This window comes from Centrocercus urophasianus, unplaced genomic scaffold (assembly GCF_019232065.1).
Source record: "Centrocercus urophasianus isolate 14NV4802_14NV808 unplaced genomic scaffold, USGS_Curo_1.0 seq_24, whole genome shotgun sequence".
Taxonomy (NCBI): Eukaryota; Metazoa; Chordata; class Aves; order Galliformes; family Phasianidae; genus Centrocercus; species Centrocercus urophasianus.
In genome coordinates, this window is record NW_024884800.1 from 13,785,100 (window position 1) to 13,810,824 (window position 25,725).

At 39.6% G+C, this 25,725-nt stretch overlaps 1 protein-coding gene across 1 annotated transcript in view; it reads left to right on the top strand.

Annotated features, from left to right (window-relative positions):
• The window catches only part of COL4A6 (collagen type IV alpha 6 chain), a 121,906-nt gene that overhangs the window by 24,945 nt on the left and 71,236 nt on the right, over positions 1 to 25,725 (top strand). Inside the window, exon 3 of the mRNA XM_042825404.1 lies at positions 19,113 to 19,196. Coding sequence (XP_042681338.1) covers positions 19,113 to 19,196 — 84 coding nt within the window. The remainder of the gene's footprint in view (positions 1 to 19,112; positions 19,197 to 25,725) is intronic.

A 25,725-nucleotide genomic window follows, 5' to 3' on the forward strand; every position in this document is an offset into this window, starting at 1 on the left:
CTCTCTAGTGAGTTGAAATGGCAGTTGCGTGAGGGATTTGGTGTGGAGCACGTTGTTGTGCTAGACGAGGTCTCCCAAGGATAATAAAGACAATAGGGAAAATCTCCTCAAAGAGCAGCACTGTAAACCTAAAATCAAAACCACAAAGCTGACTGCAATGGCCAGCTGTGATCCTGATGTACTTAAACTGAAAGGTATGTAAATATTCTGAAGCCCGTTCTAGTGGCTGTGGCAGAACCAGCTTTGGGAGATGCAGTGAATCTCAGTTTCCCATCAATTTGGAAGGATAGGATTTTTTCTGTCCCCCTAAATTTCCTGTTTTTTTTTTTTGTTTTTTTTTTTTGTTTTTTTTTTTTTTAATATTCCCCCCCAGTGTTTCTCCACATTTTCTTTTTTAGTATAGCATATCATCCTGGAGGCCATCCCTCTGTCCTGAATGTTCTGGGATCAGGATTCTTGGCCATCCATCGCAGATGTGTATAACCTCAATCAACTGGCAGTGGCTTTCGTTGTGCTGTGTGCTGCTCATTTCTGGGCAGGATTGAGGAGGAGGAAGTTCAATGGTAGATGGTGATAAGTTCCAAAAATCAAATCAACTTGTGCAAGGAGAATTTATGGTGTGCCTTTTCTCTTTTTCTCTCTCTGGAAAAAAAGGACTTGCTGGCAAATAATCTGAAAGAATCCAACATCTCAATAAAACAAAGTCGTCCCCCCCTTCTGCTCGGTGTTCTGAAAGGAACCATTGTTTGTGGGTTTCAAGGTGGGCTCATTGACTTTCATGTTGCCATGGAACCAGCATGTTTTTCTTCCTGAGTGATACTTGCTTGTAATCTCAGAAGCTCTTTCAGCAAATTAGCACAGGTGATCGGTGAGTGGGGTTGGTTAGAGCAAAGGCTGGCCAAGGACCTACTTGATTAACCAGATGAGGTAATGTAAGGAGTGAAAATAAAGTCCTGGGCTAAGCCTCGGTTAAAAGAGGGAGGGCAGATAAGAATGCTGCTAACTCCCACTTTCTGTTCTCTGTGACACAGAAAGACTGATATTGGATTAACATGCTGGTAGACTTAAAAACAAGTAAAGCTCTTTCAGAACTTATGTTTTAAAATCCACAGCAGCACTGTGGAGCTAATTAAATGGAGAGAGGAGAGGTACTTTTGGTGGTAACTCTCACACAGTTGGAAGAAAGATGATGCTAATGTGTTTAATAAAGCCTCTCATGCATGTATGTGTTTTTCTCAGTATGTACCAGCACAGTGTGTAATACAACTGTGTTTAAAAATTTTAATGGAGTATTTTTTAGCCAAAAAAATATTGACTTGGTGAGCTTAAGGAATTTGAAGTGATCAATTTTTGTTGATCTGTAGTACAGGAGATTATAAACATTTTGATGAAATCAAAACATTTTGCATCTAGTTCTGTCCTTAAACTTTCATGTTTGGATATTCAAATCAAGATTGGATGATTTCCTGAAAGATGCTTTCTAGCTCAAACAGGAATTAAAGTGTGACATGGCACAAGATGGTTGCAGAAGTCCTGGTTGTGCAGCACTTGAGGATGTCAGTCTGTCAGATCCTGAGCTGGGAGGCTCAACGAAGGCTGAGGTCAGGGCTCCAGAGCGGAGGTGAGAACATAGGAGATGCTTTCCTTCACTCTGCTTTTCATTCCCCTGGGTAGCCATGCAAGCCACCGCAGCTTGGCACTGAATAAAGCAGTGATTTTTCAGTAATATTGTGCTAGACTCATTTGGTATTGGTTCTGATAGTCCTTGAATTGCTGAGTGTGCTCCCTCCCATTGTATGTGTGCAGATGGCTCAGCGCTTTGTGGGACAAGACCTGGGTGAGCCTACTGTCATTTGGCATTTCTCTGCATGCAGTATCAGTCAGAAATATCTGAGCCTGTTATTCTAAGCACATCTGTTGTTTCGTGCTACAAACCATGACATCTTTCAGCTGAAGCTGGTAAAAGTTCTCAATTAAAAGATGGAGAAATCTTTTCTTAAATTAATAAAGCCTGAAGTAGTCATTGTTCAGATGAAGTTTGGTCCCTCTGTGGCTGCGGTCACCTGTTGTTTTTTATCTCACTTTCTAGGTTAAATTCTGTAAGCTTGTCTGTTTTCTGTGTCCAGCAGATTCACAGTAAATGAACAGAGGACAGTGAGGCATGTGGTACAGAAATGTGTAGCAGAAATTAGTAACCAATGAACACAGAAGCGTGTCCATTCTTCCATTAGTGTTTCTCCTTCCAGGAGTTATGGCTTATGAAGCTTGTAGCTAGAATTTTTTTTAAAAGTGTTTCTTTAGTTGGCAATGTCCTTGAAAAACGTTGTTTGGAATAGTGTGGGTGGTGTTTTCTCAGAAGAGACATCTGTGCTTAGCTAGCATGTTGCATAACCAGGCACTGAATTTGTTGCTTGTAGCACTTATCTTTATTTCTTCTACAGTTTTTCATGAATTGCTGCATTTGATCCTAGTGATAATGTTCAAGGCTGGATATTAAATTACCATGAATATTCTGGCAGCATGCTTTCTGCATTGCATTTGGTCTCTCTCTTGGTGGGTGCATCAGTTCTCCCTATTTCAGATCTTCTGTTACCATGCTATGTCTGGTAGCTAAGAAGGAATAAATACAATCAATTTAAGAATATTTTGGACATGAGAATTTTTGTGGTGTTACTGATTCTATAAGATAATCAGTTTAAATTCTAAGCATTGAATAAGAGAGCAACTGTTTCTTAAACAAGCAGCTTTCCTCTCCAAGGCCCCCATGTGTTGAGCACTCCTGACTTTCACCGCAGTGATGCTCTCAGTCCTGAGGAACTGCTTGAGGGAGACAAGTTAAGGAAGCTGGTCATTACATGTTAATTTCAGTGAAATTTTGTTATTTTTACCACCGTTTGTTTTTTGCAGTTCAAATGACCTCTACCTATCTTCAGCTCTATTGGGCTCTATGAAAGATGGAGCATGGCAAAGTCTTGGACAGATTAAACGTGTTCTTATAGATAAGATTTGTAATTTTCCAGCATCTGTAAATAGTTACTTGCTTGGACTTCCAGGATCAAGTATTATTTAGCCTTGTCTTTTGCTTAACATTAGTTGTTTATTTCATTTTAGTTGCTTTTCCTTCCCGCACAGCTTCTTTTCATCCACCCATCTGAGATGCTGCATTATTCCAGACAGCACTCTGGCAATGATGGGTCTGGTAGGCACATGGGGATTAAAGGGTTAAGCATTTAACAAGTCTCCATTTCAAACAGTTGCCTGGGAGGGTACACACCTAGTGATACAGATCTCTGCCTTTGGCAAAAGGGAGTTCTGCAGATTATATCAACTGGATATTTCAGTTCTAAATTGCATCAGACTCCTCAGTCTAATTTTCTAGCTTTAGTCTTCCTGATGACAGATTTTCCTTTGCATGCTTTAGTAAAGACTGGGGGGAAAGGCTGGTGAGGGGTCTGGAACACAGGCCATATGAGGAGAGGCTGAAGGAGCTGGGAATGTTCAGCCTGGAGAAGAGGAGGCTCAGGGGAGACCTCATTGCTCTCTATAACTTCCTGAAGGGAGGTTGTAGTGAGCTGGGGGTCGGCCTCTTCTCTCGTGTCATTAGTGATAGGACCAGGGGGAATGGCTTCAAGCTACGGCAGGGGAGATTCAGGCTGGACATGAGGAAGTATTACTTTTCAGAAAGGGTGGTCAGGCACTGGAACGGACTGCCCAGGGAGGTGGTGGAGTCACCGACCCTGGGGGTGTTCAAGGAAAGACTGGATGTTGTGTTGAGGGACATGGTTTAGTGGGAGCTATTGGGAATAGGTGAATGGTTGGACTGGGTGATCTTTTAGGTCTTTTCCAACCTTGGTGATTCTATGATTCTATGAAAAAAAACTCAAATTTTATATCAGGTTCTGTGGCAAACTGGGCAACTGAAAGGTGATGTTGCAGATGCTTATTAGGTACCTTTTATTATGTGTAAGGCAATCTGAAAACATGAACTGTGTTTTTCTTCCCTCACACACATTTGAAATAATATTATACAATCAAAATTCTAAAGAATACATATTACATGTCTTAAAAAAAAATTAAGAGAAATCCTATGTGCTGTTGCTAAATTCTGGAGTTTTGATAACGATGCCCCAGAGGACTATCCTGTCATACTTCATAGCTGTTACTAAACATAGCTTCCCTTTGTCTCATTCTTTCCATATCCAGTACAAACTAATCATGACACGTATTTTGTGTAATATATAATCTGAAAGCTACTAATCTGCTTAGTAGCCTAGATACGTGCTAAAAATAGGGTGTTTGTAAATAAAATCACACATTTATTCTGCCAGTTCTGTGTTTTGCCCTTTTTTGGTTTTCTTAGCACTAATGTTCATGGCACACATTATCTCAGATTTAATCAGTGCTTGTTCCTCAGCAAACAAGTTCTCATCCTGTCAAAATACTGCATCAGGCCTTACCTCCTCTGATCTGTTTAATCTAGATAAATGTTAGGAAGGCATTTTGTCTTTTCCTCTTCCAGACAGGTAAGATTATCCTTAGCAGAGACTGCATTTTGGCTCGGCAGAAGTTTGCAATATCTGCAGCTGATGAATAGACATCCACTCTGCTTGAAAGTGTTACTTGAAGTTTAATAGCTCCAACAATAAATTAAATACATGGGTACACAATGGAGCCACTTATTTCTTTTGACATTTTCTAGTTGTTTGCCTCAGTTTATATTTCCTCCCTTCCCTCACTTCTCCTTTATCCATGTCATGAGGTAGAGGAGTCAGCAGGACAGCCATGTTCTTCTCCCAGGTGAGGCACACAGCCTTATTTGGCTTCTTGACCTGCTGTCCAGCTGACATCTGGTGTAGCTCTGTAGTAGTGTCCCCTCTTGGTATGCAGGAGAAAAGTCCTCAGGCAAACTGTCCTGCCCCATGGGCAGCATCAGCTGGCTGTTAGTGTACGGAGTCATTTCTCCATGGCAGGACAGCTTGTTTGCCTTCTCTTGCAAGCCAAAGCCACCTTGAAATGAGAAGAACAGCTCAGGAAATCCACCTGTACTAACAGCTGTGATGCTAAACTCAACGTTCTGTTGTGTGCACTGTGCAGTATGTGTAAGTATGGTGAGAGAGGAGTCATTCTGTGTTAAGAAAATCAATGGTTGATTTCATGTCTTAGACACACTGCAATCCTCAAAGCCTGGTGTGGACTTGCAGTAGTCTTCTGTGCTCATGTCCAGCCAGGGCAGGGTCCAGGAATCTTGTCCGCTTGGCTGTGCCACTGCTGCTCTGCTGAGGGAAGGAGTGCTGGGAAACACTTGAATTTCCAAGTTTCTCTGCAAATTCAGCTTGTTCCCTTTGAGTTTCAGAGGCATAAAGTGCAACCTGAAGAGCTGCTGTGTGACAGCAAAGCTGGAATGGGGAACCCAAGAAAGAGGCGACAGCTGACTGCAGGCAGCTCAGTAGTGCTCCGCTGGGGTATGAAGGAGGAAGCAGACTCAGGTCATCACTGTTTCCTCTTTGGGTAGAATTTGGAAAGGATTTTGCTTGTGTTATTTAAGTCTTGAATTCCCAGCCCTGTGTCCTCCAGTCTCTTGTTCTCTGCCTCTTTTCTCTCACTCCCTCATCTTTGTCATTTGTGTCTGTATTTTGGGGTATTATTTACTTATTTCCAATAGACAGACAATTGGTTTTTTTGTCCAGATGGCATTGAAATCCACCTTAGAATATTCTATTAGTAGGAAGTGCTGCAGAGGCAGAATGTGGAAAGTCCTTTGGAGAAGGTGGAAACTAGAAAGCTCTCTTCCTAGAAAAACTGCCTGGTTTCTGGCTGCTTTCCTCTCTTCCCTCTGCTCAGCAGACAAGGGTTCCAGCCTTCTAATTTCATATGCTGCTGAAGCAAAAGCTCCTAAGGCTTGCTTTAGGGTAAGAAAAGCGTGCCCTACATTTTATTTCCCAGTGTTTAAAACACACATTTTATTCTATCCTGAAAAGACTTCCATTTTGCAGAAGGCTTCTGATTTTCTAGTCTGTTTTCCGTATGGAATGAGAAAACAACTGAAATGCAGTATTTCTAATAGATAAAATTTTCTCTCTTCTGGCTCTTCTCATCTGTAACAGAGGTGGCTTGTTTGAAAAATGCTTTGCTGGATGACCATTGCTTTTGTAGAGGACCTTGAGATAAATGTGCTAATAGATAAGCTTTGTTTAAAGCCATATGGTTATTGTCATCACTCTAGAAAGAGGTGTCTTTATTGTCAGCAGCTGTGGCAAGAAAAGGGAGTTACTTTAATAAAATCAAGTTTAATTGGACAAATGTGCTTGCATGGTAGTGTAGTCAATCTTGCATACATACAATTGTTTTTTAAACACAATTTATTTTTTCTAATTTTGCATCTTTTATGTACTCTTATTTCTAATAACTGTACTGAAACTATTAATTGTCAACTTTTTACCCTATGTTCAGGCATAAATGAGAGATCTTTAGACTTCAAAGGGCATTTTGACTTCATTTGCTGCTTGGTTGGGCCTTTTATGTAACTTTTCTCTTGCGGAGTTGCAGGGCTATAGTAAACCAACATGTCTGATTTTACTTTCTAATTTGTTTGCTCAGGCAGTTTAACGTGTGTGCAGGAGTGTATACAATTTTAAGGTTGTATGCACCATTCGTTATTTTTAATTTTGACATGAAGGAACCAATTGTTCACTGATGTTTATGCTAGTGCAGAACTTTTGAAGATGACTCAGCCGGCCTGGTGTCATCTTACATTTTGGGTAAGGGGTAAATGACCAGTCAAGATGACAAAGTAGTCAACAGCCAAGAGTCAACAGCTGCATGTTCCTATGAGAGACACTATTTTGACATGACAAGTCAACTCCCTGAAAATTGTATACTTAGTATAGATAGAGGAACAGCTCCAAAGGTATTTACTTAAATTGTGCTTACTAGGGTGGCAAAGGTTAATTAACAGCAAGAACCTATTGTGCAGTGACAAGACAAACAGTGGTGTCATCCTTTTCCCCTAAAGGAAACTGATACTACTCTTTGAAGTGTTTTGTGGGTGGAACACTGCTTCCCTAGTTTCTTTTGTGACCTTATTAACCAGAAACATACACTGTGCTTGGTACCTTCTGGAACTGATGTAGTAAGTCTTTACTGGAAGACTTGATGAACTCCATACAGGGAGTTGTGTTGCAGTGGTATTTGGTGTAGGCTTAGTCTGTTGCTTCAATCCAGAGACAAGACCTCTAGGGATCTTAGGAGATATCCAAACAAAAGCAAGCTCATGTTTGCAGGATTACAGAGTACAAGGTGAGCTGCAATTAGGTGACTCCCCATGGAATGAAGGAAGAAAGCCAGCAGGTGAGAGTATACAGATGTTAAAGAGTTAATGATGTTGGTACTCTAACCTATAGTCTTCTGATAGTTCCAGAAGATGGGTACGTATGTTTTTATTTAGATAAATTATAATTGTATAGACTTCTAATCTTAATGCATTTGTAACCTGTGATGCAGATCTCCTATTTCAAAAATAGGATGAAAGGTTAAATGAGGAAAAAATGATTTGGTTGAGATTTTTTCAGTCCCTTCTCCAGAAGCATGGCTGGCCTGAATTTAGACATCAGTGAACTGGAAAGGATAGATAAACTTTTTGCCTTTGGGTCATAAAACTTTGCTAACTGAACTATTTCTGCCCATGGGAGTGGTTCTCACTTGGCTCCACCTGGTCTTCAGTTGATGTGTCATCCTATTTTAGAAACTTAATCTGGAGTGAGTATATTGGTAACCTGGGCAGCCAAGTGCCACCTCCATTACCATTAATTTGTGCTGCAGGAGGAGCTAATTGTTTATATACAAAACGGAAATGCCCAACCAGTCTGCCGGTAACTTCTGATCTCAGCTGCTCTGACTTCTTGCTGCAGGAACCCAGTTCTCAATCGCTCGTTTTCATTCTCAAAACTCATTTTCTCGTAATTAAGATAGCATATCAGAGTTTCTTGGCCAGTGTATCTTGATAATGTGTCAAAGACTTCAAGTGCAAAGCATTGTGTGAAGCTATTTAGCGCACATTTGCAAACTGCAGTTGATTAGCAAGAGTGCTTGCATTGCTTTCCCCAGAATATGGATCCTTATGTAATGAGAATTATTTATCAAAATAGTGTAGTTAAAGTAGCCATGCATTTTTTATCATATACCATATCATCGGAAAGTACACAGGAGGCTTTTTGTGTACCCATTCTAGAAATAATAGCAACTATGGCTATTTCAGGATTATTTTTTGTAACTTCATTGTGGAGAAAGTGAGCTGTCTGTGTATTTTCAGTATCTGCAGAAATGTGCACGCAGGATTTTTCAGTGCTGAGGGCAACTTTTTCCTTATCCTGACAAGGGGGGAATCTGGAATGTTCCAAGCAGCCTACTTTGTCCTTTGGGCTGATCACACAAAATTTATGCCACGTTCCAGCTAAAATCTACATGTTGTATTTATTAAAAGTAGAAGTGTTAGATAAGAGTGAGTTCTGCTCACCTTCTTCCCCACATCTGGGAGTTATTTTATTATGATGATAAATATATTTTCATCCATCTAAAGCTTAAGGACTTGCAATTCTTTTCTCTTTTCTTTTCAGGAATAACTCTTTTCTTCCCCTGTTGTGTTCAGAGATAGCTGCAAAAGGAGGGACTAGCAGTTGTGCTGTTCTAGTTGAGGCTGAGGCAAATTTGGGGTTCTATCATCTTTTGTGCAATGTGTATTCCTTTTTCTTTTTTGCAGGCTTGCTCTATGCTCAGGTATTGTGAGAGCTGTTTCTTAAGGCCTTCAATGAACAAAATCTGAAAAAAAAAGCATATACCTAAACTGATTTCTGGTTAGCAAGACACCAAACTGTGTTGTTTGGTCTCATTGAGGTCTTCAGAATTAAATATGGATCTCACTGCAATGTGGAATTGAGTATTTTAATTTTTCTTCACTAAAAATGTTTAACAGTGAATAGCAGCACAGAGCTTTCCTTTGGAAAGGTAGTATATTCCCTGGGGAAATAAAATCAAGGTAATAGCTAAAACACAATCAGAGTACTGCTGAGATGTATACTGAATGTGCATAAAATTGGAACAAAGCAGATCTAGGTAGATTTTGGCTATTTCTTTGCCCTCTAATTGATTTACTCTGTTCACAAGAAAAAAAATGAGAGCCTAATTGAAGAAGCCAGCAAGAAAGCCAGTGAACCCAGCAGTGTCCTTTTGTACAAGATGTGTCTGGGGTGTGATGGTTAAACAAGTGGGGGTTTTTTTGTTTTTGTTTTTGTTTTTTTTTTTTTTACAAGATCTTAGATGCAAACAGAAAAGTGTAATGAAGTGAGCCTGCCAAGGTTAGGTGCAAGTGTTGTTTATGCAGATGCAGTGGTGGTTAAATGTCTGTATTTTACCATTCCCTTCTTTGTTTCAGGCTGTTTTGATGGTGGCTGGGTTAGTGAAGCTGCATACGGAGTTGTCCCAGTGCAGAAGATGTTCAAAAGCCACTTGTCAAGCGGCTTCCCTCCTATTCACAGTTACATATTTCCTCAGGTTCTTCCCAGTCTTTGCTGTCTCCCCAGGAGATCAAGCATCCTTCTACCAGCTGCCTCCCATGCATAAGGCTATATTGACTCCTAGTGTAGCTCCATTGTGGTAAGCAGCTACACTAGACTTTTTTTTTTTTTCTCTGATCCAAATCTGAAAGATGGACAGAGATCAGTAGTTAGTTTTGGAGTGGAAGCTCAGATGCAGTTTCCTCCCTTGCCTTTCAATCATCGACTTTTAGCCAAGGGCATCACTGGAAGCACAGCCAATTTCTACCAATGTTTTCATTTTAAAATGTCTTCATTTTTCAGCTCTGGAACTTGCATTTAAACAAACAACAAAAAAAAAAAAAACCAACAACACATTTTGTAGCTGATGGCTTTGGGGAGTTGCACATTTTAAAATAAGATGCAAATAATAAATCGCTGTAGTATTTTCAGTGTTGGTGGTCTGTGACTATAGAACTGGAGGATGAGTTACAATGGACCCACTCCAACTCTCTGGCATATGTTTTGCTGTTAAGTACTATGTGCCCTTGACATTTCTGTGAAGACTTTCCTTCTCCAGTATTTTAATTGTTAGAATCATTTACAAGATAAAGGAGCTGAGTCACTTTCAGGACTGATGTTTTTTTGCCAACCAGCTGCATCTGGAATGAATGCAGAAGTGTGGATGTGTAGTGTAGTTCTGCAAGAGGAGTTGTTGCATTCGCCTCAGATATATAAGTCTGTGGACAAACATTTTAGCTGAAATGGATGAAGTTACTCATTTTTCTTCTGTTGTGATTGAAGGACAAGATTTTGTATTTAAAAACATTACTTTGGGGGGAAAAAAGTCTTCAGTAATTGACTTCTTATGTAACAGAACTGTGCAGAGAAGTCTGAGCTTATTTGTGGGAGTTCTTCAAAGTGAAATGTATTGCTTGCAAGTGCTTTGCAGTTGCTGAAGTTTGTGCTACTATTTCGGCAAGAGGTAAGAGATGAGGCAGTTTCAAAGATGGCTCTGAAAGATTATGTGAGGGAGTGATAAATGTATAGTGGGACTTGAAAACTGTTCAGCTGGAACAATGGAAACTTGAGTGATTTGGTAAGAAAGTGGTTCTGGCAAAATAGTTATGTTTTATCTATGGCACAGCTTTTTGCAAGGTGTAGCACGATTACAAGTAAAAGGGTTGGCTGAATCATCTGGTACCTTCAGTTATGAATGGATGAATCATGAAGATTTGTTTCCAGGCTGTATACATACTTTTAAAGTTGTCTGAAAGCTCTTATGTGTCACAGGAACATTTTAGGATAGGGAGAGCTGGTTGTCTGATGTAAGAGCATCCATTCTCTTGCTGAGAGGCTGGTATTTCTAAGAACAAATCTTATCTGATTTGCTAGTTTTGTTTATAAAGACTTGTACTAGTTTATGGTGGTATGAATCATACATTGCATAATGTCCACCTCCTTCAACAAGGTCATCTATACTTCTTTTAACATCCTCTTGTATGAGTTTTTAGTATCCTAAATATCAATCCATTCAGCAACTTCAGTGCAGTAAGTGTCTACACTGCTTGGCAGCGTGTGGATTTAGCCAGGGGTTGTGGGTGAAGTGTTACATGGGGCAGGTACAAACTTGGTAAATACCTGTGCTAAATCATATAAATAAGAGTTATTTCTGATTTTGGAATCATTACTTCAGGCTGTGTAACTCACAGCTCTGTGCAGTTAAAGAGCTAGGGCAATGCTCCTTTTCTTCACTTGGTGTATGCCCAGCTTTGATAGAAAGTAATACTAGGGAAGCAGACTATTTCTCAATATAATTTATTAGTTTATGTGCTGCATTAATATATGAATATGCTTTAAAAATTCACTTAAATATAAATTTGCCAGTATCTCTGTACAAATTGATGTATTTTGGGATTCATAAACGTTATCAATAGGACTGTGCCTTTCTTGTTCTGTGAAGCAGCACTGAGTTATCTGCAAGCACTTTTTCCTACATTGGGATGCAATAGTCCTCCTGTCCCTTGTTTTTGCTGCCACATTTGCATGATAATGAATTCATGGATTTTCCTCTGCTGCTTTTGCACAGTTAATGCGGAGCCCTCCAGCTCCATGGAGTGGAAGCCCCTTTCCCTGTGCTCCTTCTGAGGCACAGGCAGCTGCAGGTAAGCATGCTGCCATTTCAGCTCCGTGAGTGTGTGGGCACTGCCCGCGGGACTCGCTGTTCTTTGTGCCTGGCTGCATTCCATCTGGTAAGGAATATCTTGTGAGTCTCAACAAGTAAGAGAACCAAAAATAATGAAAGCTCCTGGACAAATGTGTATTGTTATGTATTAAAGGTTATAACTGATCTAATCGGAGCTGGCTGTGGAGTTGTTCTTGCTTTGGTTGCATTGGTGCTGCTGGAGTGGCTGTGGGTACCTGTGGGCTGCTGGCAGCCACACCTCATGGCACGCTCAGACCGGGTCGAGGCGTGAAGTGAAATGGAATTCTGTTACTCATTTTCAGGTCCAGGTCATCCCACTTTCTCTGCTACTGAATCTTCTAAGCTACTCACACGTGTTATGAGGCCTGTGGCCACTTGTGTACCAAATACAGTACCTTTGGTTTGCTTGGCTGCTTGCATAAGTGATATGCTCTGTAAATTCTGTGCTGTGAGAATGCTTCCCTCTGCAGAAATCTGATGCTATTTGTATGAATGAAAATCACTTGAGCAAATTTAAAAAAGAAAAAAAAAAAACAAAAAAAAAAACCAAACAAATCTCTGCAAATTCCTCCCCAGCTTCCAGCCAGCTGGTGAGAAATACATTTCCTCAAAAAATAGGGGTCAGTAAGCTCTCTTACTGTTCAAAAGGCATTAGTTCATTTTTGCATTAACATTTCATTTTTAGTGTGCCGGCACCCCTGTCTCACTGGCAGGAATGAAAGTGGGGAGTTGAACACAGGGTTGAATTTGATTCAGAGTTTGTTGCTAGTTTCTCTAGGATTTCCTCCCAGTTTTGTAGCCTCGTGCCTCCTTGGAGTTGGAGGAGGGTTGGTTTCTGTTAGTAACTATCGGTTGGTCTCAGCTGCCAGTCATTTGCCTGCTCTATGAAATGAATGAAAATGTTTGAGAAAATTGGTTTACTGAAGAAGTCAGTGAACCTTGAAATGAATTAGTATCTTAGCTACAAATTCACATTTAATAGCTTCCTTTGAAAGGCCTTTTGTGCAGTAAGAGATAAGCTTGTGGTTGCGTGTTGTGTCCTTGCTCATGTAGGCTGTAAATAAACTGTCTGGCTTTAACTACATGCTCATTGAGCAGCAGGGTATTGAGGAACACTGCTTTATGTAGCCTATCAACTGAACTGAAAATTGCTGGGAGACAGAGCAGTGCAGAGCCAGATTTGTGTTATGCTGAAGAAGCAGTAAGTGATGTTCCTTCTGCTGGTGTGCTGGGAGGCTGTTCACTTGCATGGGACTGCAGGAAGAAGAGCAGTGCTCAGAATGATTCTGGCTTTACATGTGGTTTGTGTGTTACTGTTTAAGCTGTATGAATTCTCACTTCTTGTATTTCTTACATTTTGATTCTTACTAGTCCTTGGAAAATGCTTTTCCAGCCTTGTCACAATTTTGCACCAGGCTTCAATGTAACCAGTGATAGGAGAAATGTGTAGATGTAGAAAGTGGGTATCTGGAAGACAGTCTCCTTCAATGTTTATACTGAGGTTGACTTTTTTCATTGAATAGGATGTTTTGCTTTCTGGATAGTACTTTTGCTAACAGCAGGGACTGGAGGAAAGGTGATGCTTTGCTATGAAATGCTTTAGCAACGAAGTGAAAGTGGTAGGCAGTGAGTCTTACCCTACACTGTGACTCCATTAACAGGGATTACCAGCTCATAGAAGATGCCTCGTCATAGCTGGAAGTGTGTCTGCTTAAAGATCTTATTTCTCCTCCATATGTTTAGGGAGGCTTATACGTACTTTTGTACCAGTGCTGTCCTTTCCTCTGTCTGTTTAATGTAATGTATGTAACCCAGCAGTCAGTCCCTGGTGGTCACCTGTAGAGCTGTTTACATACTCTTACCACAAAGGTCTTTCTGTTGACATGGGTTCTCAGACTGACAGTCAGAGGTGTAAAGTGCTCCTAGCAACAGAGTGGAATGCAGAACATTGTTTAGATAAGATTCATTTGCTTCTGATGTCTACCTTTTTGATGAATGTATAAATGGCACTTGCATCACATCCATGTCTTCGTTCTGCTGGCCTGAGTAAACGATGCTCTGTAGCAGGAAAGATCTTAAACCACATGTTTGTAACGAGGGATTTTCAAGCTTTGTGCCTGTGCAGAGTTCATACTTCCTAAAACTAAGTGACAAAAAAGGTGCACTGTATTCCAGCTAAAATCCTACTCACATGTGTACTATCTCATCACTATCTCTGGGATCACTTTTCCTGTGCATTTTATGTGTACAGCTGCAAGGCAGCACTAGGATGTGTGGTGTGAAAAAGATGACATCTCAGGTTGTGTCACATGTGGTCGTTTGCTCAGAGGTTTCTATCTGTCTGTTTGGTAGTCACTCAGGATTTGTTCTTAATTTGGTGTCTCCTATTGATTATTTACCCACCAGTTTGACAAAAACCCTCTAATTATTAGCTCCTATGCTTTACCTGGCTCTTCATATATTTTTTTTTTTTTAAAAAAAAAAAAAACACCAACTTGATAGTATGAGTCAAGTTTTGGGGTATCTGAGAAAAGAAGGGAGTTCAAACACTTGATATGCTTTGTGGGGGGGAAAAGAAAAGTCTGTATTTTAAGTTCATGCAATGTTTTGCTGATGTATTTGCACCTCTTCTCTACTTCGCTCCCAAATAAATCCCAGCAAATGCTCTCATACAATCTAACTGGGAAGCCTGTTTGTTTATTTCTGCTCTGACACCTGTGTTGGGAAGAATTACTGAAACTGTTTGCTGTGTGACATTATGCTGGCTTTGCTGGCTCGTGCTGCCACTTCTGAGTGCAGATGTTGCTGTGCTTCCTGGCTTATCAGGTTTTTTCAGTTTTGAAGGATTTGTTTTTAAGTTAGGATGGCGCCTTCTTTGTAATACACACGTAACAAAGTAGAATTGACTGCTAATTTCTGAGAGAGAAGATGAACATGGGGATAAATGTTTTCAGAATTGGGTCAAAGTTCTGTAGAAATCTTAAAAGCTATGGGAGCTAATAAGGGCAATGTTACTTAGCTCATGAAGTAAACAGAGATATTATGTTTCATTTGTTTTTTTTTTACTGTGACATTTTACCAGGGTGTCTGGTACTGCAAATATAATTCCTTATTAGTCATCAGCAGATAATAGGTCCTGACTATGTGAAAAGAATTCTTTTTGCAAATTTCAGAAGTTTCCTTATGTTCCATTCCCGGGAATGTAAGGTGGTCAGGATTTTGTTCTGGACTAGAGGGATCCTTAACTGGAGATTGGAAGTTACTGGATTTAAGGCTTAGGGAAAAGTTTCTTCCTTGGCATAACTCCTTATGCCAGTCTGAGATTCTTCCACTTTGTTTTATCTTCATCTTTTCATCATTTTCTTCTTTATTTGATCGTGTACACGCTCTTCTTTCAGCACGCTTTACAATCCTACAGTTTGGTATGGTGGCATTCCTTAGAATCCTTTTTTTTTTCTTCCTAAAGCTTTCCAGCTTGCATGCCCATTACCACCACTGCTGCTTAATTTTTCTCACGTTAATGGTAGTTGCATGGTTTTCACCTTTTTGCTGCCTTTCTCCAAAACGTGCCCTCATGCATTTATCTGCTGGCTTGTGGGTTCACCCTTTTACCTGACAGCAGTCATTGCCTTCAGCTAAAGTTCTCACATATTCCACGGATGATCCTTAGATTACAGAGCAGGAGAAAATTGGTCCCCAGCTCACGTGTCAGAGCTGTCTTTCCTCAAAATCTTACTCAGGTCCTCTGTTAAGAGTTTGCTCCTGTGGGTACGGTTTCTTTGGGTTTGCAGACGTTCAATGTCATCTGCTATTATGAGGTCCTGTGTGTTGCTATAGAGGAGCTGGAATGAGCGTGGGTCTGGGACACCTCTTATGGCATCACAGCTGTTAGCTTTCTTTACTGTCTTTGGCTTCGCTCCAGGGCTTGCTGAAGTCAATGGAAAGATTAAAATGGCATCCATCTGAATGAATCAGCTGGGCACAAATGCTTGAGGGTGGCACACCAGAAATGAGAGCTCAGAAGTGAAGATACGTGTGCTCTTCCTCTATTGCTTTTGAATGCCTTTAAAAAAAAAAAAAAAACTCCTCACGAATATCAATGTTTTTTAACTGAAATGTTTTCCTATGCTGAGTGCTAGTAATACTTACTTAAGACTGAAATAACCCAATACATGTGTTACTACACCTGTGTTATAGCTGTTTTAGCTAGTTACTCAGAATCTCAGAAATTGCTATTTTTTTAATCATCAGTACTGATTTATGTTTTTTAATTTATTTTCTGCAAAACTCCTGGTCTACTTTTAGTCAGTGGAGTTGAAATCATTTAGTTAATCTTCATTTATTTTGTGTTGTTTCTGAGGAACTGTGTTTGTCAACCTGAAACACATCTCGGGGCAGTCAGATCTCCCACTTGCATACATACACAGAACAGGTACAAAGGGCCTGTGCTCACATGTTCAGATTCCTATCTGTAAGTGTTCAAATGACCAATGCACTTATTCATTTGAATGGAAAAAATATACTAAACCTCTTCAGAAGAGAGCACTGTACTCTAGAATATTATATGTAGTCTTTAGGTTTGTATACATCAATATTATGTACATGTCTGTTTGCTATTTAAGTAGTACTGGAGTGTCTGGTGTCAGCTCCTTCCCCTAAATAAAACACTCAGGGCAGTAACACCTGGTTTAGAGCCAGCTGGCTAAGGTTTACTTCCTTCTCAAATGCTTTCATTCATAAATAAGCAAAATGACAACTCAAGCTATGAAAAGGAACAGAGAAACTCAATGTATACAAAATTTTACTCAAAATATGGATGTATTTTATTTCTTTTTTTAATAAACCTCAGTGAGTCTTTGATCCAGATCCCACTGCAGTCAATGGGAATATTTATTTTGACTTTAGTAGGAATTTGATTTGGCCCATATGTGCTAAACCACAGGACTGTGGAGAGCAGTGCAGGCAGTGGGGATAGGAAGAATACTCAAGTTCTGTCCAGTGCTCTGCCACTGGAGGGGCCTGTTTGCCACCAGACGTTTTGGCAAGGTGTGCTCTGATGTTGCATGAGAGCAACTGCTGTGAGACAGCAACCTGGGAGGGATCCAGCACTGGTGTGAAGTGTTTCTCTTCTCTATTCCCCTCCTGGGGGAAAGCAGCATTAGCAGAGCCAGAGGAACTGAAGGTTCACAAAAATGACTGTTGGAATGAAGAATAATGTGTACAGGGGGAAGGGGAGAATCAACGGAGGCTAAAATCTTGGAAGAATTTAATGCCAAGTTGAATGAGCATCTGGGAAGATGTAATCTAATTCTCCAGTGGCGTAAAGCTATCTGCTAACAACATAAATGTAAGGTTAAGCCTCAGGAATAGAGGTACACATTGGTTTGCGATGAGACCAGATTTCCACCACAAAATATGCATATAATCAAGCAAAAGTTGTCTTGGGGCGCTTTACTCCAAAGTTGTCTTATCAGGACTCTAGGATCACATTTTGCTAATGGCTAGAAATGCCCTTCCAGCAGTGTCTGTCAAGATGGGGACCAGTTTTCACAAAGTACGTTTGTCAGTGTGCATTGCAGGCTCATATTGCTGCTTATCCTGTGCAGGCAACTCGGAGATACTCACTGCCTGTTATGTATCCCACAGATGCAGTTTTTTTCTTCTTTCTTTTTTTTTTTATTACCTTTGCCATGTTAAGTTTACTTTTTTTTCTGACTTCCAAGGGTGAGAACCGTATATTATATTCCATGTCATGGTGACTCTTGCAGTTTATCACTCTAAGTGCAAGGATTGCTTCTGGTGCTGCCATAGCGTTACTAAATGACTAGTCTAAAAGGTCCATGTGTAGTGGGATTTAATCCAAACAGAACTGTGAATAAGTCTGTGAAGATGCAGTTTGTTTTTCATCATTTAATGCCTTTTGGACATGCTTTGGATGTAGCATGGCTATTTTTGCCTGCTTTCTTCAGTCTGGGGGCACATAGGATTGAGGGTTTTTCGATGATACCAGTTCATTCTACACTTAAGAACTGGGGATGTTGAATTTATAGCAAAACGATGCATACACTGGGATGTGAATTGATGTATTTTTATTTACCTGCATATAAGCAGAGAAAGTGATGCCGGACCAGTTGCTTTCTTTGAGAAAGCTGACATAAAGGAGTTCAAAGCTGCATGAGAAACTTGCCTGACTTGCCTTTCATTTTTTACGTTCCTCACTCGACAGGTGTCAGGAAATTTTAAAGGCTTGAAAAGTATTTTCTGTGAATGCTTTTAGGAAGGAAATGTTCAAATCCAGTCTAAACTTGTTTAAGCTCTTAGTTGGTCACCTTGATGATCTTCAATTTGCTTCATTCAGACTTTGAAAACCCGAGGACAGTTGTGCAGGCGTTTGGGCTGATGCATAGTGCTGTGTGCGGCAGTGCCTTTGGCCTCCTGGTGCCGTAACTCCCTGCAGTGTAAGCAGAGGTGTTGCTTCCCCTTGTCCTTTTCTATTCTCTGTGTGGTCTTTATCCAGAACCATCTTTGTGTGAATTCATCTCCACAGCAAAATGCAATTCAGCATCAAGGGCAGAAAGTGTGCCTGAGCGTGTTAACACAGAGGGCTTAAAAGCAGAGCCTTTGTCACTACACCTGTAGGAAGAACAAGTGGCGACGAGACCTTTTTGGTTGTTCTGCTGACTTCTTTTCATAGGGAGTAAAATCCTAAGTGTTTCTTCTCCAAAATGCTGTGCATCTGTTCTCAGTTGCCCTTAATTGACAGGTGGCGTTGCAAGGGCTGTAAACACTGCTGTGGGAAGGGGATGTGGTTTGTTTAAAACTGAGCAGCTTTGTCAACACATCTGTGTTGACCGAGGTGGGGATTTTCATATCTGTTCAAACACTGATGTTTCCCCCTGCCCGCCTCGTATATCTCCTTATGGATCTGAATGCCACCTTCTCCCACCCTCTTGTCTCTGTGTCTGTGGCATTCCTGGCCAAAATGTGTAAAGGTGATGCCTTGGTATTTCTCGTGATGTGGAGATATTTGGATGTTCAGAATGACTGAGGTGCCAGTTCTATTTATGCCTAGTTAGTGTATTGTGAATCTCAAAGCAGCGTGTAACGATGTGCATTTTGGTAGCCCTAGAAAATGCTTATTGCTAACTCATGTAAATGTACTCGTCCATCATAAGTGCTTATGATTTTTTTCCAAATATTTGGTGATTTTGAAAATTATTCAATTAAGGAGAAGTAAAATTTCAAATATATTTTGCTATTTATTTCCCAGCAAATTCACACAGCAGATGTAAGATAGCTTGAAAAGTTTTGAAATTTGAACATAATTTAAGATCTTCAGCAGACCAATAGTTATAAAAGTCGCTTGTTTTTTTTAATAGGGTGGAAAGAAGTCTTACAGTGGGCCGTGTGGAGGACGTGACTGCAGTGCTGGATGCAAATGTTTCCCAGAGAAGGGTGCGAGGGTAAGTTTTTGTATGCTAATGCAACTATTTATCGTGCCTCTCTTATCAAGTAAAGGAAAAAGAAAATCAAGTTTGTGTAATTCTGAATCTAATGACCTCATGAAACAACAAAAGTGAAGAAGACCAACTGCATTTGTAATGTCCCTGACCAGGATTTCAAAAGCTCTTCTAAGGGCTTTCAAGTCATTAGCTTTGCAGTAAGTTTAATGGAATCTTTCTTCTTTATGCAGTCAGAGGCCTGGTTCAAAAGAAGTCAGATTGTCTTTAAGTAGATTACAACAATTAAAAAGAAAAATCTAATTACTGTGGGCTTCCAGTATGGATTTTATCCTTACTGTAATAGCTTCTATTAGTTTGTGGAAGTATTTTTGTCTTTGGTACTTGCTTGTGAAGAAATAAGTCTGAAGGAATCTGTTTCCCTATAAAAAAAAAAAAATAAAAAAATAGGGAAATATTTTTTTAGCTTTTGTTAGCTAGAGCAATTCTGTCAGTTTTGCATTTGAAGAAACCAAATGTTTAAGCAATGTTTCTCTAAAACAGCTTAATTTCATTTGATTGTGTGGAAGGGTTTTAACCTTAGCATAGCTGGCTACTTCCTGTTTTAGGGCAATGAAGAGCTGCCAACTTCATTTTGCAGTTACAATTTTAATGTATTTTTTCCATGTGTCTTTCAGTGATGTGTGGGTAAACTCAAGGCATTGCTTTCTAGGAGTGAGCTTAGGAAAATATTGCTGTTTAGTAATGATGTTAGACATATGCTTAAATGTTTCCCTAGTTACAGACAGACTTGAGCGTGAATTCTTAATTGATAACTGATGATGTTTGCCCTGGAAGAACAAAAATTCTTTAAAATCATTGTGTGGCAGAGTAGGAAACATGTCTGAACAGATAAGCAGAAGAACTTCGTAAGGAAATTCTCAACCTAAAATATGAGCTAATGCCAATTACTCAACACTGTGATTAGATGTGGTAAGGCACAGGCCTGGTTTGGTTCTGGAACAGAATATCCTCTAAATGCTTTGACCTTTGGATAGCAATGAGCATCATTCTTCTGTCTCTTTATATTCCTGGGGTTCAACTTGATTGTTTGAACTGGCCACAACAGTGTTGACCTTGCAGTTTGAGCTCTTGGTATCTCTTTTGTTAAGATGTCACAAAGATTTTAGTCTGTTTTCTTTGCTGACCTGAGAACTCACTTGGCTTTTAGCTTGTTCCTTACGTGACCTGTATCAGTAGATGCTTTCAGGCCTTTAAACATAAGTTTCATCCTACTGAGACCTGTCTGTAGAGTAAGCTGTCAGCTAGAAGGGATAATCAGTCCCTATTACAACACTGCCTCTATCAAGCCTTACTGAGCCCTGCTGACACCTTCTTGGACATCTGCAGACAGCTACTGGAGTCCTGCCATGTTGGAGGACAGGGAGGTAACTGATGGAACTGGGAAAGGGGACAGTGTGATTATCTATCCTACAGCACTGTTTGTTTCTTGGAGGAGATCATACAGCTTGAGGCTAGTTCCCTGGCTTTCTGCCTAGCTTCTCATGCATTGCTGCAAGACCTTTAAGCTTAGAAAAGGCAAATATGAGACAGGACTCTAACCATGCCCTGAATCCTTTTCATGTATTTAAAAAAAAAAAATTCAGCTGTCAGTTTGCACAACTAATCTGACAAGCATAAAGCTAAGCTTTCTTTTTAAATGAAGGAAATTGCTGAAAAACTCAAGAAAAATGGCAGTTTTTTCATGGCAGTGAGCTGACAACTCATTGAAAACGATGTAGGCAGTGTCCTTAAACGTCCTTTATATGTGCTGCTGATCAGATCAAGCTGATGAACTGTGATAAACTTATTAGTGATCACACACTTAAATAAAAGGTGGAGTGGGGCAGGAACACTTGCAAAAATGTCTAAGTCTACTGCCTGTTTAGTTAGGTACTTCTAGAAATGGAATGTAGGTATGTAATACCCCGTATCTCCGTGTGCATGTTTTCATTATGGTCTGTCAATGCATGTACAAAATACTACTTTTCTTTTTTGTAACTTTCTCATTTTTAAGTTAGAACTTAGAAGAACAATCTCTGTAGCATGAATCATTTCTGTGGAAGGGTAGGGTGCTGCAGTGTTTGTCTAGCACCCTCCTGGGGAGTTCTGCCAGCAGAGTGGTACAGTGCATCTTCTGCAGCAGCAAAGGTTCCTTTCTGGTAGTTGTCCCTATAGCTTGCATTGCCTCAGGAAAGCCTTAATGCTAGCTGGTGCTCATTTTAGGCTGCTTAATGAAGTCCAATCTAATCCAGTTTACTTTCAAGCCTTCATCCTTAGCTAATACTGTGGAATTGGCCCTTGTATGGCAAGTTGGTGAAAAGCCTGGCTCTGTGTAATTTAATGGCAAAACTCATGGGCCACGCTGTGGCATCTGTGTCAGTTCCTATTTGCTAAAGTTCTGTGAGTAACTGAAGTGATTATGCAGAAGTCTAGTTCTTGCTGGAAAGGTTTTACTTTCTCTGGAAGGTCCCACCTAGGACCTTCTCTAGAAGTTCTCAGAGGTCTAATGAAAAGATTGGACTTAAAGAGGTAAGATATCTAAGAACTTTGGATATAATTGTTCCAGTTTCTCTAAAATGCAGTTAGAATTTGTGCTGACTTTTAATACGAAATCTAATGTAATGCTATTTAAAATAAAAAGCTAGTGTGAGAAATGCTCACTACAGGTAGAGTTTTTAGATCAAAGTGAGGGGTTTCTGAATCTCAGTATTTTTACACTCATTTTTTTTTTTGGCTGGCAGTGATTGTGACTTTAAAAGTAAGTCTACTCTGATAGTGAAGGTACCCAAATGTACCCCGGTGCCTGTAGCCTTTTTGGAAAGGGCAACAGCCCAATCGCATGCTTACATTTTAACATACAATCCCCTTTCAGAACATCTGTTGATGGGTACAAGTAGAAAGATGGAAAAAACAACTATGAAATTTTAATGGAGTGAAAAAGCAAATGTAAAATCTGATGCTAGTCTCCAATGAAAGGCTGAATTTCAAATATATGTAGTCTCTTTCTGTTTGAGTGACCTACATCTAGAACATTTTGGGGACTATCAGAAGAAATTACTATATTTAAAACAAACTTTTCACTCCCCTTTCTCACTTTTAGATTCAATTTGTGGGCAGGGATAATGCCCTTTGTAAATCTTTTACTCTGTTGGTGATTATCTTGCTCAGAAATACACTGCAGATAAATCAACAGTAACCAAGAGGACACTTTGCCCTGTCTGTCACTACAAGAAGCACTAAATAGTAGATGATCTGTAACATTTCATCTGTGCAGCTCATTTTGCATTGGTTTATGGTAGTGCTGGCTTTTTTGTTTCCATGTGCTGTCATATACCTTCAAACACTTGCAAAGATAAACTAGCAGCTGCAGTTGTCGTTGCAAGTTTACCTTTTCCTGATGCCTGCTCACTTATCTTGGAATTTAAAACAGTACAAGGATTTACTTTAAACTTTACTCAACATGTTCTGGAGCTCTTCAGCTGATAATAATATTTCATTTTTTTATTAAGTCTTCTCTTCCACCTGAAGAAGAATTTCAAGGAAAAAAATATTTTGGAAATTGTTTCCAAAGCTTTTCAAATGAACCAGTAGAAATGGTGATTAAGCAGCCTTTACAGCTTAAAACTGTACATTGAGAGCTGGGTATTTTTAATTTAAATTTAATCTTTTTCTGTAATGTGATCATATCAGCTAATTTCTCTCTTGCATCATGTGTTCTCTGAAGTCCATTAAAATTTGATATGATAATTGCAAGTCTACTGGTGTATCTAGAACATCTATATCAGAAAAATCTGCCCTGCAGTTATTTCTAGCAGTTGATGTGATTGTGAAGGAGTGTGTTTGGCTAGAGAATTAGACAGCTGAGGACATGATGGACACTTGACACTAAATCTAGTGTGGTCACTGAGAGAGACCACTGCAGTGTATCAAGATCTGGAGCCTGTCTTCTGACCTATTCTCATTCAAAAGAAATCCTGTTTGTGTGCTACTTGAACTACAGTGTGAAGCAGAACATGGTAAGTGTAGGAGATTAAGCAAAATCTGCCAGACTTATTTAAAAAAAAAATAAAAATAATTTAAAAGGCAGTTGTCATCTGAATAAAAGGGTAGTGTACCAAGAGATGTGTAAGCGTTGTGTAAGTTATCTGTGGGCAGTCCAGTTCTGTTAGTATAACTGCAAATCAAGCAGTTGGAAAATGATAGAGCCTCAACATCCATGTACTGAACTGCATAACCTGTAGTCACAACTCTGGGTGATTTAATCTAATTGTTATCTAGCATAAGCTTATGTTGCATTGGCAAGAGATCTTAACATTTGTCTGGAAATAATCCCCTCATTGTTTTACAAGGGGCACAAAGTGTCTCTCCTGATAGTTAGCTGAAGGTTGATTTTTTTTTTTTTTTTTTTTTTTTTTTTTCCTCTGCTATTGTATTATTGTAATGATACAATAAATTGTAATATTACAGCTTGTGTTTTTGGATATTTGCTGAATTTGGCTTTGATCACTAACTGGAGCAGTTTAGGGACTTGCTAATGAGATACAATTTATGTGTCAGCTCCACAAAATGATTTTTTTTTTTTTTTTTTTTGGAAGAGTGTTTTATACAAACTTATTTTCTTCTTCCTACCTATCTTGACAAGCACAGTAAGACATAGTGGTATGTGCCACTTTGATATCTACACACTGCAGGTTGACTCTCAAACCAAGCTGTAAGATACTTCCTTCAAACTAACAGTGCCAAGACAGGTTATCTTAGCATACTAACTCATTCATCAGCATAGTAGAGGTAATACTGGGATCATTTTATAGTTATTTTTGAGGGATATTTTCATATCTCAGATGAAGAGGATTATTGCATTATAGAAGTTCCTGAAAACTGTTGGCCACTTACCAGTCATTGTAATTAGTTCTTGCTGTGTGTAAGCATGATCAAGCAAGGCAGTGTCCACTAGCAAATGCTCCTGAATTCATATGCAGGATCATGGAATTAGCCATCTAGTGCATGTGAACTCAAAAAAGGAGGTTAGATGAATGAAGTGGGACTGAAATGCTGCTTAATTCGATAGTGAATTCTTCGTCATCCAGGGTTGACCGATCTGTGAAGTAAAACTCCATGACTTTCTCTCCTTGTTACTTGCACTCTGAGATTTCTCTGTTCATCTTCAGGATAAGAACAGCCAATTAGTTTTTTTCTGTTGTAAAAGAACAGCAGTGTTTGGACCAGGCTGCATGTATGTTTTGTTATAATCTTTGAGCTTTACCTCCAGGCTTCTGTGATTGTTATTGTAGGTTCTTCCTTTCCAGCTGCAATGTAGACAGAGTCCAATCCAGCTATGTTAAAATCTTGTGTCCAGACCTCAGAGGTTAGGATCTGGCAGGCCTTGTTAGGCAGCAGTGTTTCCCCTCTCCTGTCTTCTACAATCCTTTCTTCTGTTTTTCCATTTGATGGAAAATGCCTCAATATAATGAGTTGTTTTTCTTTTTTCATGCTGTGTAGTTGTACATCCAACCATATCTTTTTCCTTATGAATGTCTTGTGGTCTCCTTAAATATGCCATAAGTCAATTCCTGTGTTTAACTAAGTCTTCCTTCTCATCCTCTCTGCACTTTTCAACACCAGCATATTTTTAAGTCAGTCTGCTCTCTTAGTTGCCACTTCACCTCTTCCTGCCAGGACATAACCCATTTCTGTGATTCTTCTCAGGAACTCCTCCTCCCTGTCTTCACTATCTACATTTGAAGAATTCCTACCATCTTCTTCTCAAAAGTGCAGTCTCCTTCCTGACCAGTGTCTGGAAATACTGCTTGAAAAAATATTCTTGGCCTGCTTTTTGTCATCTGTGTCATTTTACTGCCCATTAGCCCTATCTGAAAAGGAAAGTTCTTGGACTTCTGCATATGTTTGCTTCATGTAAGAGACTTCATCAAGCCTTTCCAACTTCTCTCCTTCCCTCCACCTTTCTGTACCAGATGACTATGTAATATCTTTGAACTCTAAGATAGACTGACTGCATTGTAAGTGAATGCACATGGCAGCTTTGGGTGCAAGGCTGCCGTCTACCAAGGCTTCTAAGCACTAGCAGTCATTAAGGAGCTAAATACTTCTCCAAATGTGGATGTAAGAGCTGCACTTTCAAATTATTGTGATATGTTGCAGCTTTGATAATATTGCAGTGCTGTCACCCGTAGTAAATCTGGCTCTTACATATGGAATATATGTAAATGATGGTTAATTGTTGTTTAAAACCTCTTCTGGTTAAGCAAATGAAGTGCCATTATATGACTGGGGAAGAGAGTTATCTCTAAAATTTAAAGATGTCAACCATCTGTTCTGTGTTGTTACGAAGTTTTGGCAATATTATGAGAGAAAATGAGGTAACAGTTAAGTCAAACAACTTTCATGCCAGCTGCTTTTTTAACAGTTGCCAAGATTATTTTTTTCAAGTAATAAAACTAACTTTGCCAAATTCGACATTAAGCAATTATTG